This window comes from Rosa chinensis, chromosome 5 (genome assembly GCF_002994745.2).
Source record: "Rosa chinensis cultivar Old Blush chromosome 5, RchiOBHm-V2, whole genome shotgun sequence".
Taxonomy (NCBI): Eukaryota; Viridiplantae; Streptophyta; class Magnoliopsida; order Rosales; family Rosaceae; genus Rosa; species Rosa chinensis.
This window is the reverse complement of record NC_037092.1, coordinates 16929573-16946954: the sequence shown is the minus strand read 5'-3', so window position 1 is coordinate 16946954 and position 17382 is coordinate 16929573. Positions and strand designations below refer to the sequence as shown.

At 37.9% G+C, this 17382-nt stretch overlaps 3 protein-coding genes across 7 annotated transcripts; all 3 read right to left on the bottom strand.

Moving 5' to 3' along the window:
• Nucleotides 1-40: 40 nt before the first annotated feature.
• LOC112202288 (pentatricopeptide repeat-containing protein At2g26790, mitochondrial) lies at nucleotides 41-4385 on the bottom strand. Of its 2 annotated transcripts, none has more exons than XM_040519582.1 (5): nucleotides 1480-4385; nucleotides 1265-1404; nucleotides 878-1033; nucleotides 491-694; nucleotides 41-352 (listed from the first exon to the last, which is right to left on the bottom strand). In XM_040519582.1, the coding sequence occupies exon 1, from the start codon at nucleotides 4137-4139 to the stop codon at nucleotides 1557-1559; it is 2583 nt and encodes an 860-aa protein (XP_040375516.1). In that variant the 5' UTR covers nucleotides 4140-4385; the 3' UTR covers nucleotides 41-352; nucleotides 491-694; nucleotides 878-1033; nucleotides 1265-1404; nucleotides 1480-1556. The 2 variants fall into 2 exon arrangements, with proteins under 2 accessions (XP_040375516.1, XP_024198995.1); XM_024343227.2 differs by having other exon boundaries at nucleotides 491-666.
• Nucleotides 4386-5045: 660 nt separating this feature from the next.
• On the bottom strand, nucleotides 5046-10146 carry LOC112202750 (glycerophosphodiester phosphodiesterase GDPDL3). The gene is made up of 9 exons (XM_024343751.2): nucleotides 9786-10146; nucleotides 8863-9156; nucleotides 7901-8016; nucleotides 7269-7770; nucleotides 6966-7004; nucleotides 6553-6837; nucleotides 6153-6298; nucleotides 5516-5999; nucleotides 5046-5431 (listed from the first exon to the last, which is right to left on the bottom strand). Exons 1-9 carry the CDS (start codon nucleotides 9907-9909, stop codon nucleotides 5139-5141), a joined length of 2283 nt encoding a protein of 760 aa, XP_024199519.1. The 5' UTR covers nucleotides 9910-10146; the 3' UTR covers nucleotides 5046-5138.
• Nucleotides 10147-11739: 1593 nt separating this feature from the next.
• LOC112202751 (zinc finger CCCH domain-containing protein 37) lies at nucleotides 11740-17303 on the bottom strand. Of its 4 annotated transcripts, none has more exons than XM_024343752.2 (8): nucleotides 17166-17303; nucleotides 16106-16440; nucleotides 15113-15357; nucleotides 13278-13337; nucleotides 13107-13184; nucleotides 12918-13004; nucleotides 12589-12735; nucleotides 11740-12192 (listed from the first exon to the last, which is right to left on the bottom strand). In XM_024343752.2, exons 2-8 carry the CDS (start codon nucleotides 16392-16394, stop codon nucleotides 12049-12051), a joined length of 1050 nt encoding a protein of 349 aa, XP_024199520.1. In that variant the 5' UTR covers nucleotides 16395-16440; nucleotides 17166-17303; the 3' UTR covers nucleotides 11740-12048. The 4 variants fall into 4 exon arrangements, with proteins under 4 accessions (XP_024199520.1, XP_024199521.1, XP_024199522.1 ...); XM_024343753.2 differs by having other exon boundaries at nucleotides 12942-13004; XM_024343754.2 differs by lacking the exon at nucleotides 13107-13184.
• Nucleotides 17304-17382: the final 79 nt, after the last annotated feature.

Here is a 17382-nt window from a genome sequence, read left to right as displayed (position 1 = left end):
GATACAAGAATACCAGAAAGAATTTAACAATGCAGGCAAGAAAAAATAAGAACTTGGTTTGATCTTTCACTTGAGTTTGTTTGTGCCCTTAGCTAACTGAAGTTTCGTTTAATGCCATCCCACGATGATTTATTCAAACAAGGGATACAATCTATGAAAATCTCATGATGATTTCTACATCTACTAAATATTTTACAGTGGGCAAAAGATAAATTAGGGTACATCCCATCCCATAGATCTTTTACGCAGGTTGCTATGCATCTAGGAAAGCCAATCGGCACAAAGAGCAGTAGAGAATACGCAGATTGTTGTCCACTGTTTGGGTCATATAGAAGCTTATGCACAACTCAACCTGCAATAAGGAAAATCTCAGAGCTCAGGTTTTCTTCGTTTTCTTGTTTAAAATGTTACACGAAGTATAGACCAGAGACTGTAAATTTAGGCACAAAGTATAGACCATTAAAGAATCGAATAAACAACTATAACTCACTTTGACGGCAGGCTGATGGTAGAGTATGGATTGATTAGTTCACCAAACTTTGTAAAAATGGTCAGGTGATGGAGCAGTTACTCCCACATTCAGGCCAGATCGAGAACTTGATTCTTGTTTTCACCCTTCTCCCGAGTAAAAAAAGAAACAATTTTTGGTCTTACTAAACAACAGTCCTGCAATGACATGGGGAGAAAAGACATACTAGAAAAATCAGGACAAGAAAGAACCCTAATATAAAACAGCTTCTCTTGCATTGTTAGCTAAATGAAACGCCAGATATACTATGGAAACAAATTTGCAAGTACTCGACACTAGACATGTGCTTATCAATACTTTGCAACTCTTATATGCTGTAGAATAGTTCATATCCAAGTTGTATTATACCTAAGCATGGTTGACTTCCTGGTGAACTGCCAGGTGGAATGACCTTCCGGCCAATATGGGGTGATCTGGCAAGGGGCTAGATGTATTTACAACCCTGTTTCGCCACCACCAAGTCACTTTGGGCAAGTGATAAAGTTGTTCCACAACACACCAGCTCTGGAATCAAATGTCATTCATGAGAATGAAACACAAAAGCTGTTCATAATGTACAACACCAAAGCAGAATGAAATGAAGGCAGATGACAAAATATCATGACCAATAAGTTTCTTATGCGGCTAACTAAGTGGCAGACCACAAATATTACAAAAACAAGTATAAGAATCACGCATGAACGCATTGCAACTTTTGTACACTGTTGATTAATCATAAGCAAAGCTGTATTATACCAATGTATGATATCCAGGTTACTTAGTAACGAAGTGTTCTTCTCCCTCCAGCTAGGGGTGGGCCAGGTGGCCCAGTGAATGAGGCTTCCACCAAGTCTCTTTCAGCAAGCCATATTGTTGTATCGGGGACACCCATCCAGCTGTGGAGTCAAAATTTATCATCGAAACAAGACAACAAAAGCTGTTCACTAATAAAGCTAATGAAAATTATCTACCTTACTCAAAGAGAAACTTTGCATTCTCTACCATTTCACAACCCTGGGTTTATCCAAGCACTGACTATCAACTGTTCTTATTTCCGAAACTGCACTTTTTTGGCTTTTAAGATTCCATGCTGTAGAACCGACAGTGTGCAGGCATCTGGCTGGATTCCCTTCGAAGACATCTCATTAACTAGGGTTACAGCCCTATCCACATCTCTTCTATTACAACAGCCAGACAGAAGAGCTGTGTACGTCACTGTATCAGGTTTTAATCCTCTGTCAACCATTAAGTCAAAGAGTGCAATAGCATCCTGAAGGTTGTCTGTTTTACAATGCCTGTCTATCAAAACAGTATAACAAATGGCATCAGGTCTTATTCCCATTTCCTTCATCTCAGTCCAAAGTATAGTAGAAGCATCCGCCATTTCTTCCCTATTTCCCCTTGCATCTAGAGGGGAACGAACCCTTCTTATGTTTCTTTTCGAAAATCCATCTAGCAAAACTGTGTAAGTGATGATATCAGGTTGAATCCCTCTCTTTTTCATATCATGGAAGAGATCATGGGCTTCCCGCAAAGAATTCCCCCTGCAGTAGCTATTTATCATCACTGTGTAGTCAATGACATCAGGAGTAAACCCTCTCGCAACTGAAGAATCAAAAAACAGGCGGGCCTTTTGCACGTCTCCAGCCTGGCAGAGAGAAGCTATGAGTTTGCTGTACATAATTCTCTTAGGTTCCACATTTAAGGCGAACATTCTCTCATACAACAAGATAGCACTGTCATTATCACCTTCCATACAAAGGTTACTGACTACCTTAAAGCAAGCACCTTTGTTAATGGCTCCCTGCTTTGCCAGCCTAGAAATAAGTTCATAGGCCTTCCTTGTATTGTTAGCTTCACAGTATCCACGGATCAGAGCAGTGTAGGTCTCTTCACTCTTATCTACCAAATTATTTAAAAATGCTTCAGCTTCTTTGACTTTTCCTCCTATGCAGAGATTCTCAATTACCATGCTGTGTGTAACAGAGTCCGGTTTAAAACCCTGTGCCTCCATATAAACCAAAAGGCCAAGCGCCTTAGATACCAGTCCATTTCTAGAAAACCCTGCAGCAAGGACATTGTAAGTAATAATATCTGGCTTCAAACCCTTCTCATACATTTCCTCCAAAAGATTCGCGGCATCAACAACTTTCCCTTGGAGACAGTACCCTTTAATCAATGTGGTGTAATGCATAGCATCTAAGCTCATATGCTTAAGCTTCATCTCTTCCAGCAATTCGGAGGCTTCTTCCACTCTCCGCAGTGTGCATAAAGCATCAACCGCAATATTGTAGGTAACCTCATCAAGATATATCCCCATGCTCTTAAATTCTATGAATTGATCCACAGCATCAGAAGGCATTCCAATCTTACAGAGGCACTGAAGAATAAAACCAACAATCACACAATTTGTTTTTATACCCTTTGACACCATGTCATTATGGAGAGCCAAAGCCTTTAACAAATTGTAATTCTTGCAATAGCCACTGATCATTGCACTATAGATGCAAGAATCAGGCACCACGCCTTGCATTTCCATGTCAAGAAAGAGACTCTCTGCTTCATCAAATTTCATTTCATCACAGAACCCACGAATGACAGCTTTATATGCATAGGCATCGAGAAGGATATTTTCCCTTTTGCAATATTCGAGCACTTGACATCCTACATCAGAACGCCCCTTGTTGCAAAGCCCTTCAATATATGCTGTATAGGCAAACACGCTAGGGGCTACCCCAGCTAACTCCATCTCCTCAAACACTTCCCCAGCCTCTTCCAACCTACCCTCCTTACAAAATCCCTTGAGAACAATTGCATAGGTGTAATCATTAGGGACCAAACCAATCCCCTTCAACTGCTTGTATATAGACAAAGCCGCACCCACTTCACCATGCTCAATCAACCGATTCATCAGAAAATTAACTGTAAAGATATGCGGCACAAATCCACGCCTTCTGGTATGGAACAAAACGTCACTAGCCTCATCAAACATGTTGAGATTGACAAGAGACTTAACCAATGCATCAAAACCCCGAACTATTGACGGGGAAACCTCAATTTCCTCCTCCATCGCTTCCAACAAATCCGATAATCGAAATCCAACGTCTCTAGCACCACTAATAACCTCCAAGAACAGAGAATCCAGCTTCCTATCCAAACGCCAATAACACAATATCCTTACAAGCGCACAGTATGTCAAAACATTGTGCTGGAACCCTTCTTCCTTCAACTGGCGGAACAAGGAAAGCGCCGAATTGGGTTTGCTTTTAAACCCGTTGAGCTTGTTAACAACCTCCAATGTCTCCAAGTCCGCAACCAAACGGTTCCCCTTGGCATTGGTAATGTCTGTTCTGCAATCAGTAACCGAACTAATACCACCAGACTCTGAAGACCTTGAATCACAGGGGGCAATAGCCGGTTGCTGCGGCGATGCCCACTTGAAACCACACACAATCCCACCACCATAAACCTCTTGGGTGCTTGTGTTGGTGTTTGTAGTGCAACAATCATCATCATCATCAGAAAGTGAGAAACTTGAAAACCAATTGATGAGCTTAAAATGGTTGAGATTAGTTCTTGGTGATTGAATGAGCTTTCTGGGAAAACTCAGTGTAATTGAAGGAACCCACATCCAAAAAGAAAGCTGGGACTCATTGCAACAACAAGAACAAGTTCATGTCTTCAGTTGAATATAGAGGTGAGAGGAAAGAGACTGCTTACTTGGGATTCATCGTTGAAGTATTGGGTTTGCGGAAAATCTACCATCGAAGTCTTTGGTTGAGCAGAAACTCACAGTTGAAGCTTGAAGTTTGCTACTTTGTTTTGCTCTCAGCTCTGATTTGCGGTTCGAATGATTCTAGTATTAGCCGCTTAAGCCCTTTCCCTAAAACCCTAAACCCCGCCAATCTTTTTTCCTTTATTTATTATTTTTTTTCAAGTCTTTTTTTAACTTCTTCAAAAAAAAAAAATAATAATAATAAAAAGTGAAAAAGCCTTCTTTACTCAGCAGTAAAAACTTGGTCTACCGCAGTCACGGTCGAAGATGAAAAATCAGAAAAAGTCCTCAAAGAAGCTTCAAACTAATTATTTCCGCGCTACATCTAATAATGATGGAGCATAATTTGCTCAGTCAGTCAATAAAGTGAATTTATTGTGCTAGTCAATGGTTCTTGTTATGTAAAATCATTTATTCCATCACTATGCTCATTGTAAGAGAGTTGTCTACAATACATTAATATATCCATACATCAACTAGATGAGTTCAATATAGAAATAGATTGGCTCCATGCATTAATAGAGTAGCTCAACCTTATTTTGAGCTAATAACTATAAAGAACTAATTTGTTAGCGTAGGAAGTTGGTCTACATTTCATGTACCAATACGTTAATTGTACCTTACGATCTATGAAGCTTAATTATTTCCTTTCCTTCGAATAATTTTTTTAGTTGACTTCTGTATTATATCCTTTACCCTAGCCTGATGCCTGATCCCATCAATAACACAATAAGAGACTAAAGAGCAAATGAGTTTCACAGCTGTTCAAGTAACAAATCTGATAAATTGATTTAGCCGGTGTTCATGCGAAAACTACAAGACCCCGAGCTACAATAATGTGAATGCTTCACAGTTTTAGAGCAGTAAAAGGTTGGCAACAAGCAAAGCCAGATTTGAGAGAAAGAAGCATGCAGCAATCTTAGGCTGCCCGTTTGGAGGTGGTGGTGGTGGTGCTACTGTCGATCCATTGGTGATCCCTGGAGCTAAGGCGGAAGGCAAAGGTGGTTCAATCACATCACTCTCTATCAGCACTGGATTCGGAGCCTCAGCCGGTGGCAATTGACGAGGAGAAACAACTGTTAACAGCGCGCCTGGCGGAACAGGCTTCATGTAGCTAGGTCTCTCTTTATAAAATAAACACCTGTTTCCTGCAGCCATCAAGCACCAAAATATCAGTGACTTACGTACTGAAACCGGCACACTCGAATAGTGTATACCAAGTGCACACTTACTTTTGTATCTAGCAGCTGTTTTGGGGAAGTCTGTGATAACACCATCAACATTGGCCCCGGAGACAAATGAATTGATCTCAACAGTTGGATCAGAGAAGAAGTCCCATGCTTGAGATACATACTCATTGCTGAACAGTTCGACATAAACAGGAAGATCAAATGCATGCAGCTTTGTTACAACATTGGTTGCTCCAGTGATGTATTCACTATTTTCAGGAAGGACAGAGGCCTTGTTGATGACCACAGAATTGGCAAACTTCTTGATGTCCTGAAGAGTTGTATTAAGGGCATCACCAATAACTTCTTCGATCTTGTAAACAAGTTTACACTTGCTTTCCTCCTTAAATTTCATTAGAACAGAACTATTAGTGGACTGAATCATGACATCTAGGGCTGTCTGATTGTCCAAACCAGCTTTGTTCAACTCATTAATGACTGCATCTGTTACACTTAATCCCTGCTTCTCTGCAAGATATGCTGCATACTGAAAGAAAATAGTACAATGTCATCATCTGTAGAAAGCATAAATATTAATTTTTCACCAGTCCGAGATGCAAAACATTCAGCAATAGCCATGTGTTTACAAAATTGAAAATATGCTATCATAAACCAGGCAGATAAACTATGAACTACTCACCTCTATGCTGATTATGACACCTGAAACAGAGCTCCTGTTCTTTGCCAAGGTAAAAAAATCAGATAATCTCTTGTAAGTCCCAGCACTTTTGAACCTTGGATTCCTGTACAACTTGTACAGAGTCTGCTGGGGGTTTGATATACTTGCTACAGATTTACACGGAAAAAGAAAAAAGAAAAAAAAGACACAATACAAGGATATCAAATAATTGGTCCAGAAAGTTGAACTTGAGTACCTGATCACATAACTTGTAAGAGCAACACTAAATGTGGTCTGTGGGTGCTCCATGTGTTATGTGTGTACAAATAACCTGTTTAAACTAGGAGAAAAGGCACTACATCAAGGTTCTGCGTTTCTCTCTTACAAATATTGAAAAGTAAAAGGTTATATTTCAACTTACGTTGTAATGTCTTGATCTGTTCCCATGTCAGGCTAAAGGTATATATTCCATTGTCAGCCTGAATCTCTGGAACAACCATTGTTAAGTTCTGAAAACTTGATTGAGCAACTGTTGTGCTATGAATAAGGTTTATAGAACTGGAGCAAAATGGTATCCCGTCCTTGGACATTTGGACAGGACAATCGAGTACATTCACACCATCTTCAAGTGCTTTCATATATGCCAAATCAGTACAATCAGGGTAGTCTCCACTTGCTCCATTTTTCGATATAATCAAAGGCTTGTCTGCAGCATGAGAAAGATGAAAAAAAGTGACTAGAAATATGATAATCGAAGAATTGCCCATGTTAATAAACTATTCTGGGAAGGATCAAATTTTGTATTTAAGAACCAAAAAACAATGACATGTATACCTTGCACTGGAGCATTTTGACTTAGGTGAGCAAAGCAATCTGCACTAGTTAGGAGAAACCATCATCATTAAACAAAAAATTAGTGCTTCAATGGCAATAAGCTGTAAAATATTGCAGTAGTCTGTGTTATTTCCTTCTCATGTTTTAAACATCGAACCTACCTGGCTACCTTAGATCAGCTAAAATGAACCCTTACACAAAAAATTGATAATAGTTTGTAAAAGAGAACTATCCATAAACCAATACTAAAATAAAAATCAAATAATACAGTATTTAGCCCAACAGAAGAAGAAAATAAATTACCTATGGCTGCTGATGAAGTTATCGGAAAGTCAGACAGCACACCATCAACAGTGAAGTTGCCATTGTCTATGAATGACAAGCACTCAGCTAATGGATCATAACTGTAATTGTAGGGTAATGGCACATCATTCACCAAATCGGACGCAAATACCATTAGTTCTGCTTCATGAGCATCCAAAACAAGTGAAGTGTGTGGTTCTAAATAATTGTCATTAGTGACTGGCCATATGTAAGTTTTAGGAACTAGAATTCCGGAGGCAAATGTCTTGATGAATGTGAGATTCTTTAACAGAGATCCATAAGTTTGATTGGTTGAAGGCTCAATCTCAGTTTGTTCCAGAAACCGAAAGACCAACTTAGTAGTTCTTGGACTAACAACTCCTTTAATACTGTTCAGGAAAGCCACCTCCGGTGATGAGATATAATTCACAACCACTTTTCTCATTACAGAAGGCACAAAGTTTCTCATACTCAAGTTGTGTTGTGAGAAGAAGATATTGTTCTGCAAAAGCATTGGAAAAATTCAGGTTGTGTCAGACTATAGTTGACTGAATATTCTTAGAAATCTAAGTAAATTGATGAAGGAAAAACATTACAGTTTAAGACAGGAGAACCTATAGTCTACCAGTTACCTCAATATTCAACCATAAGCCTGGTGGTGTCAAATTCATAGCCACATCTTCAACAGTGAGAATTGGGTACAAATTGTCATCAAACCTATTAGCTCGACTAAATACTCCCTGAGTAACTGTTTGAGTAACAAGAAATTAGTGAGTAACTTCCAGCAATCAGAGCATTAACTAAGAACAGGTCCATAATACACCTAAAGCATGGCTGAAGTAATGCATGTGTAGCAACCAGTTAATGTGCCAAATTCACAACTTAACCATGTACTTCAATGAATAATCAACAATCTAACAGACTCTGGAGTTAGTTTATTCAACAAAAATGAAAAATGATCCTTGTGCAGCATCCTACAGTGTATGATAGATTCATCAGGCGCAAGTAAACATACTTGACAAAGAGTCAAAACAAAGGAACACATAAAAGTTCTAGGATCACTTTATGACAGTGTACGTAAACAACCAAGACATTATTTTTCAAGCTTAGGTCCTTCAACTAGTTAACTGATTATAAATTTATAACTAACATGGCTTGACCAGAAAAACAAAACAAAAAACTCCTAACATGAGCAGTTAGAAGATCAATTTCAACACAAAATATAAGAATAGGCATCCCCAAACATCGATTGCATCACATGAAATAAGAGCAGACTGAAACTGTTCATTTAAATGTGCTAATATATATCTTTTCAAAACCATCCAATAGCTGCAGGTGCATGTCGGAGCAATATCTGCCTGGCAATTAAAGATGAGCAGTCCCTCAAGATGAGGTCAGAACAATAATGTGTGATTGGCAGAAACCTCTCTATCATTTGTAACATGATTGAAATGCATATGTAACAGATAAGAAGAAGGCACATCTTAAACGATCAAACATGAAAAAGCACATCCTTTAAATCCAATAATCATGTGATAAAAATAAAACCAAATTTCCTATTCCACTGATCGAGTTCAAATAAAATGCTACTCACTAGAAACATTTGCAAGGTCCTTAAGAGTATAATCGATGGTGAACCATCCGCCAGTAGGAACTCCGTTAACTATGTAAGTCTTGTCCTTCTTTGGATAGATGATATCAACATTAGAATTGTTATTCAGTAGCAGATCTGGAAAGCAAATTCCAGCTCCTTCCTTTGTTAGTTGGACATCGCACCAAAATAACACATCTGGTACACTAGTGGACAATGTGAACTTGTATGCATCAGAACTAGAACCAGGTAATAGTCCTGAAAAACCCCCGCGTGCTATGACCAAAGGCGGGTTGCCTGCAAACCAACTCCATCCAATTAGGTACATTAAACATACTGGGGAGAATGTTCTAGATATGATACAAACATTGAACTAAAAAATCTGAAGGCCAAATAAGGGGAAACTTTAAATCCCAAATTTTTTATCAGTTCCAATCACTGGAAAGAGTACAATCTTTCAAACAACAAATCATTGTTTCTGAAATTTTACAATTAAAACATTTCCAGACAATTATAGGACAAACCAACTGTAGAAGATCCTATCTCAAAGCAATTCAAAGTGTCAGTGTTTCTGGTATTAAAGGTACGGGCTTATACTTGTCCAGGGTTAGAGCGAGTCTAAAGGTTTTTCTCCTTCTGTAACGATTTAACTAAAGTGAATTGCTGTAACATGCACACTCTCTTTATTGAACAACTCCTTTCTATTGCCTAAATCATTTTCTTAATTTGAGAACCAATTGAAGAAAACCTTCAACGAAATTGGAAAAGATAATATCAACTCAATTTTCCATTTCCAGTCTCCTCCATTTTCTCCACAACCAAAGAAATAAAGAATTAATACTAACAAAACATCCAAAGGTGGCAAAATCAACATACTCACACAGGGAGATGAGAACAGATAGATTAAATGAACATATATGTTTTACCTTTGAGTGTTTGCCACTGACTAGTGGTGGAGCCCTGATCAGCAGAGATCAGAGCTGCCAAGTGAGGAAGAAGAAGAAGAAGAGAAGCAAGTAGTGTAACAACCAGAGCACAAGAGCTCCACATTGCCGGCCGATCACTTAGAAACGATGTAGCTTCAGGTCTTCTGCAATATGTATGAGATTATAGAGAGAGCATAGAACTATGAGCTAGTTCTGAACCATTTTCAGGCTGGCTAGCTTTTCTAGTATGGAAGTATTACTGTAAGTTCAATAAATTTTGTTTTCCAATAAATAATTAGTCTGTTTGGTTTAAACATATTTATGAGGAGAAGAGAAGCTTCTGGGGCTGTTAGGTTGGTAATTAATGGATCATGCATGTGATTTCGAATGAGAAGAGGAAAGAAATAGAAAAAGTTTGAAACGTATAACTTTGGGTGAATTCCATTTCCAGACCTTGATTGTGACACACATCAGCTATGATTCTACTTTGACTAGTGATAACAGCTCATGCATGCTAATTGCTAAGCAAGGATTGAAGCAGGGCACTACCATTTTTATTTTGTTTTTAAGCCGAAACCAAGAATACCCGGGTGGGTGTTGGGACTAAACCACCCTCAACCAACCAAAACAACTATAGTGGACTGTAGTAATTATTGAATACTACAGAGATTAATTTCATGATCAATTTATTGAAGGAACAAGCAGAAGTTGGGTTGCCAGACGCGTTGTACGGACTTTAATCAATGGTCATTTATATACAGGACAAATGATGATTGTAGAGCCCTTCTACAAAGACTCTAAAACAGAGTGCATTGAGAAATTTTATTAGGACACCAATCTTGATCAATAAATGATATAAATCATGCCTCCCTGCTCTCATAGCTTGGTTTGCATGCTATGCTTTCCTACGAACTATAAAAATTGACTGGCTCTTGGTTTGCTTAATTTCCATCCCGATACAACCAACGTCCTCGAAGATTTAAAGCCAGAACGTACTATCGCTTGAATGTCCAGCAACTCGACCCACATGGCTAGTAGGCTTCAATAGGTTTGCACACAAGCGATAGCTAGTAGGCTTCAATAGGTTTGCACACAAGCTATCCATGATTATTCAGACTTTTCTATGAACTTGTGGAAATGTATAGAAATCTAAAACCGAGTAACATTAAAAATACCGAAAAGTCTGAAATGAATGGTATTCAGGTATTCCAAAGTCATCCGTTTAACCCGTTCTACAAGTTTCCAAGTCTGAAATGAATGATGTCCAGGTATTCCAGAGTCATGAACGACCCCGTCTTACAAGTTTCCAAGTCCACTCAAAAGTCTTTTAGGTACTTTCAATAAGGACTTCAATGATTCGACCAAACTACTACTAGTTTGTAAATTTATTTCTGTATTTTAAGGTGGAACCGCTGAGATATTTATCGGAAACAATTGTGTGTTTATTTACTGCAAACAAGAGCATCAAAAGTTCAATGGATTTTCATCGAGTCACTTGGTTTCTTTGTTCCGACTTCCGACGGTATTAATAAACATGAATAATTCTATTTCTTTCCATCTAAACTCCAGGATTCGTAGAAAATTTCAAAAGACAAAAAGCAATAGGAAAAGTGAACAAGCTTTTGTCATTGATCTTAGCTTCCGGTGGTCAATCTTGGTGTAAAAGTGAAACATACTGGTCTTTTGAATCGAGGGAATTTGACTGGACAAAGTAAGGTAATGTCAACTTCTGTGTAAAAAGTGCAATAAACTTTTGGAAAACTCTCCCAACGAGTAACTTGTTCTTTTCTTTTGGTAAAAAATTGTTCATTTCACTACAGAATAGCACTGAAACTAGTCATTAATCTAAGCCTGGATAAGGGTGATTATGCCATCAACAGAAAAAGAAAAAAGAAGCTTTTTTAAGGGTGAATATCGTCATAGAAGGAAGAATCAGAGGACAGTGAGAGCAAACTTTCATAAAACCATAGCACTGAAACTCATCACTCTGATACTCTAAATATACAAAGTACATGCAGAGACTCACTCAATACAGGAGAACGAAATACCTCATGTTATCCAATCGGTCAACACTTGCTCCTTATACGCAGAGCATAAAGAATGGCTGATTGGGTAGTTTATAAACCATGATTGCTCAGAAACATAGTACAAAATAGACCATGGCAGATGGCAATACTTTTGCCACAGACCTCCTTCGAGGCCTCATCACTTCTTCATTCTAGCGAGGGACCTACTGCTGCTGTTCCTGTGTGGATTCAGCTGCTTATGCTTTTCCTCCAGTAGAATCAGATTTTGCTTGTGAAGCAGCCATTGCTACAACTTCCCCAGGAGGTGGGTGGTCAAATCTGCAGGTTGCACCATACTTGCATGTGCCGGTTTTAAGGTAATACACACAGATAACGGCACCCTGTAAAAAAGTTCCACCCTTGTTAAATGGTTTTACATGTATAGGATAGATAATGCCTAGATGGAAATATAAAATAAGATTTCAACAGAAAGAATAGATATGGTTAAATGCAACAGAAAATGCAGTCACTTCTCATTGGAAAAAGAGGTCTTAACATTTAAATTTTTCCAATCACTACTGCAATCATATATTCATAGTTATCATAGCTTCACAATATAAATGGCAATCTGAAACTACTAAAGTCTTAGCATAATTAATCATTCTTATGAAGAATAGCCATATGCTTTTCAAGCTTTTTGGAATATAATGGTACCCTGCTTAAAACAAGGACAGGTGAACCCTACTGATAAAAACACTTGGGATAGTCCCAATAGAGAATAGCTCCACCATTCGTACCTCTCTCCTAGGAAGTCCAGCAAGCGTTAGCTTCACATTTTCTTGTTGAGATGGCTTTGTTGTTGACAACGCCACTGCTGGCCTATCAATCGGATGATGGAATCTGCATTGTGCACCATACTTACATTCCCCAGTCTTCATATAGTACTACAACATGAAAAAACCACAATACATAAACATGAGAGCAATCGTCACAAAGTTCTGAATGATTCAGAAATATGAACACAGTCAAACCATACTTGCATTGCCCAGTTTTCAAGTAGAACTGTTTAAACATATTTTTGGGAATATAATCAAATCAACAAAACTAGATAGATAATGCACATTACAAACGTAGGAGATAGATATCTCACTGCACATGCAGGTTCAGAAGGCCTCTCGGGTAAGGCATAAACATCACCATTTTCTGAAGCGCCCTGAAACCAGAGTAAAGTATCATATCATTATAACTACTGAACTACAGTGAATAAGTCCAGATGATAAATAAATCTTGCCATCCTTATCACATTTGCACTTACCGCAGTGGCCAGTTTGTCCTTTGGATGATTAAACTTGCATCTAAGAACAAACTTGCATCTTTGAGTTTTTAAAAAGTACTACAACATAAAGAATCAAAGGGTATATGTGAGCCCTGCAAGTGCTTAAATGCATCATATCGACAAAAATAAATAAACTGAAATGCTACTCACTGGACAATCTGGCGCTCCAGGTCTCTCGGGAAGGGACTCACTTGGAGCAACAAGTGGAACCTAGATGAACAAGAGATCAATTTATGTGTTTTAACAATATACCTCCTCTATTTCCTTTTGCCACAATTAATGAGCAAATTGAAGATAGCATACAAAGAACAAAAACAGCTGCAAACCATTTTCGAATCTTAACAGATTGCCAATGAAGATAATACAAATAGGCAGAAAACAAACACTAAGTAGGGCAGCTGAATAACTTGCCAGAAAAAGGAAATAACAAATTATAAAGTTGAGCAATTACTAGTACAGAAGACTCGTATAATCATGTATGTATGTAGATTAACCATCAGATGGAAAAACTACTTAACATGGAAAAAGCCTATGTGTTTAGGCAAATGAATCCTAACCTTGCAATGGCATGGAACGTAGGCCCATATGAAGAAACTATACTTAAACTCTTGTTATCACACAAGGGATAGTAATCAAATTCAAGCCCTTTTTACATTATGTAGGCAAAGCCAAGGATTATGCCTACAAAGAAGTTAGACTTTGGGCAAAACAAAAACAAAGACGATTGACTTAATAACTGGCTCGACTCCACTTGTCTACCAGTACAACCCTACAAGCAATCTGACCAGTTAATCTTTAGCTTCAAGTTAGCTCCACAGCATCTTGAAGATACGCACAGGACCACCTCCAAATTACCAAAATGCCCTTCAAAGAATTTTGATGCAGAATGGTATTTCAGACAGGCCACACAAGAGGAATCTCAAAACTCAGACCTAGTGAATATGCATGCAAACCCAAAGCCAAAGAATCTAGGGTGGGTGCATCAAACTTTAGATAATATTCTTATGTTACTTGAGGGATCTATGCAACGAGACATTCTACCAGATTTTCAATATTCAAGACCTATAGGGCTCTTTGCTTAAGCAATGATCACGAGTGAACATCCATCAATTCATTCCATCAAAAATGTCCTTAAATATGCTTCAGACAGAGCTGTGAATCTAAGCACTTGGGATTACATGATTGGCTATAATATCTTTCACCATTCTAGGTTTGAGATCTTTGACTGAAAAATCTTCCTTCATGATAAAGGCAACCATTCCAAATATCTTCAACGTACTTCAAGATGGGATATGATCCCAATGCCAATCATGGCGGACAAAGACTCAAGACACAACTTGTAGGGTGTTTTGAAACAAATTAGCCAACAAAATGTTAGACCCAACATTCCTCTTCCAATTCAGCAGTTCATGAGAGATCGATTAACAGTAATCAGTCAGTTCCTGTATAACTAGACTTGAAAAAGAAACTGAGATGACACTAGATTTTAAATTGATTTTTTTTTTTTTTGAAAAATAGAATAAACAGAAAACAAAATATATAAGTTATATCCCTTAATAACCCACAGGGTAAGATGAATGAGTGAATGACCTACAGTGGAAAATTAAGAAGAGTACATAAATTCCCAACACGACTTTTTGCAGCCTCACTAGCCACATAACCAAACTTTTTACAGAAAATGTAGCAGGTATAGAAACTATAAAACAGATATAGCAGAAAAATCTAAAAGTAAAGAATAAACTATAATTCATACTACATAGCTGTAGATATTATAGGAAACTAGAAACATGAATAAGTCTAAAAAAAAGTATCTTGAAGAACTAAACAGCTTATAGGATATGATCAATCCATTGATAAGCTTAGAGAAATTATATAGAATTGATTAATTATTTTGCTATAACTACTTCATAGGTATTTATATATAATATGGTAAAAGTCATAAAACTATAAGGATATCGGCATAAGATATAATAATAAGCAGTCACCTCTTTCCAATCTTGGATTCCACCATCAGGAACCCAAATAGGATGGTCAAACTTGCAGCACTCTCCAAATTTACAGGTTCTTGTTTGCATATAGTGGACACAATCTTTCTCTCCTGGCCTCTGTGGATAAATAGGCAAGCTTGTATTCTCGAATCTAGGTCGCTTTGCTAAAGAATTTGTTGAATACCAAGCTTCCATTTGCCCAATCGGATTATGGGCACCCAAAAGAGCCTGATGGTAGAGTGCTATAGTACGTAGTAGACAAATATATACAAGAAAACCAGAGGAAATGTATATGTTACTATATAGTATATATATCTTAAAAAGTAATTTGGTTCACATACTAAATACTCAAAGATAGATTCTTCTCTCCTGTAATAGTATGTTTATATTGTGCGAAATGCATATACAAAATCTACTAGATTTACATAGTTAATACACATATAAACTCTTGTACGCGGGGCAGGCATTTACTAATTAGACATAACAAACTAAATCCGTTATGCTATTGTTAAACAGTCCCACTTTTACTCTTTACTGTTTACATCCGTAGTGCAATGACTGACTACAAGTAACACCAAGATCATAAACCACCACCTCAGACATTAACGATGAAAAGCAAAAATGCTTACTCATACTCAGTGATAAGCAAACAATAAACACACACTGTAAGGCCAGAAGCATACACAAAAGCTACTAGCTTTACGTAGTTATTAGACATAAACTCTTGTACTCGGCGGCCGAAGCTTATATTAATTAGTGAAATGACTGACTAGGAGCTACATTTGATCATAATCCCACTTCATACATACCTAAATTAGCAAGCTATAAACATACTCACATCAATTAGAAAATTCGAAAACTTTAAGCAATTTCAGCATGCATTAAAAACACCTAGGCATTCAAACTCTTTGATCTATCATAAAATTCAATCAAAAATTCAGACTTTTCATCACCAAACAGATAGTTACAGTAGAGTGAGAGCTCACCAACCTTCAGAGGTGCGTTTGAAGCCGGGCGGGCCGAGTTCGGCATCGGGGGCGGGCCAGGAGGACATCATATACGACGTCGCTCTGGCGGCGTCGGAGTAAGCGCCGAGGCCGTCGGTGCCGGCGAGGTACATGGAGGAATTGGAGAGAGGGTCCGACCCGGAAAGGTAGCGGTGGGTCGGGTCGGAGAGGTAGGATTGCGCTAGGGAGCGGGGGGTGTAGACGGTGGAGAGAGCAGGAGTGGGAGCTGGAGCTGATTGGGACGCGCCGTAGGTGAAGAGATGGCTCGCCATTGATGATTTGAGTATAAGAAGATGAGGAGGAGGAGGACCTGGTGCCCTAGAATCACAGTGAAAGTGAAATTCAGGACCACTGCATTGTAAGTTTTAAGGGATGATGTCCCCTTTTGGAAAGTTGGGTAACTTCTGTTCATCCCTTTTGCTTCTTCTACTCTGAACCCAATTTTTTTACTGGTCTTGGAGAGGTTGGTTTTTTTTTCTTTTTTTTTTTCTGTTTATTTAGTATTATAAATTAGTAATTATATATTTAGAAGGATACTGATGATTAAGATGATTGTCATGTAATATGGAGTATTAATACATTAAATGAACTGTAAATTTTCAATCAAAACATGCGTAATGTATTATTGTTGATGGAGCCACAACTAAAGATGTACTGCGGCTTTCATGTTCTTCATAACTTTTTTAAAAAGATAGGGTGATGGAGCATTTTACTACTGCGGTTGTGATCAATTAACTTGTGCACATCTTACGAAGAAGTTTTTGCAAAGTAACCGTTACTTATTATAGAAAATTACATGCAAGTGTCATTTTGAGAACAGATTAGGAATCACAGAATATTACTTCATATCTTTAATTTCCTCACATGAAATGTATGTCCATATAATCCAGCAATGGCAAACATATGTGCCAATTAGTATAAGAATAACAGGTTTAAATATTTCATGCAGACTAAAAAACAGAAACAATAAAATCAATAAAGCCACCCAGTTTCCTCCAACATATTAAAAGAGTAAAGATTAGGTCTGCAACAATTTGAGTTACCTGAGTTTGTTGGATGCAAATTGCTGATAGTGATGAAGTCACAACAGCAGCAGTGCATATTGTTCAGACGTTCCATCAGCAGATCAGCAGTGCAAAAGAAAATTATATACTGAGATCAGCATTGCTAATCAGCAAAATATTTCAAGTAATCAACTGTGTTTCAACTGTTTTCTGAGATACGTGCACCATGCAATAACGAAGTCAGAAGTAGCTCTTT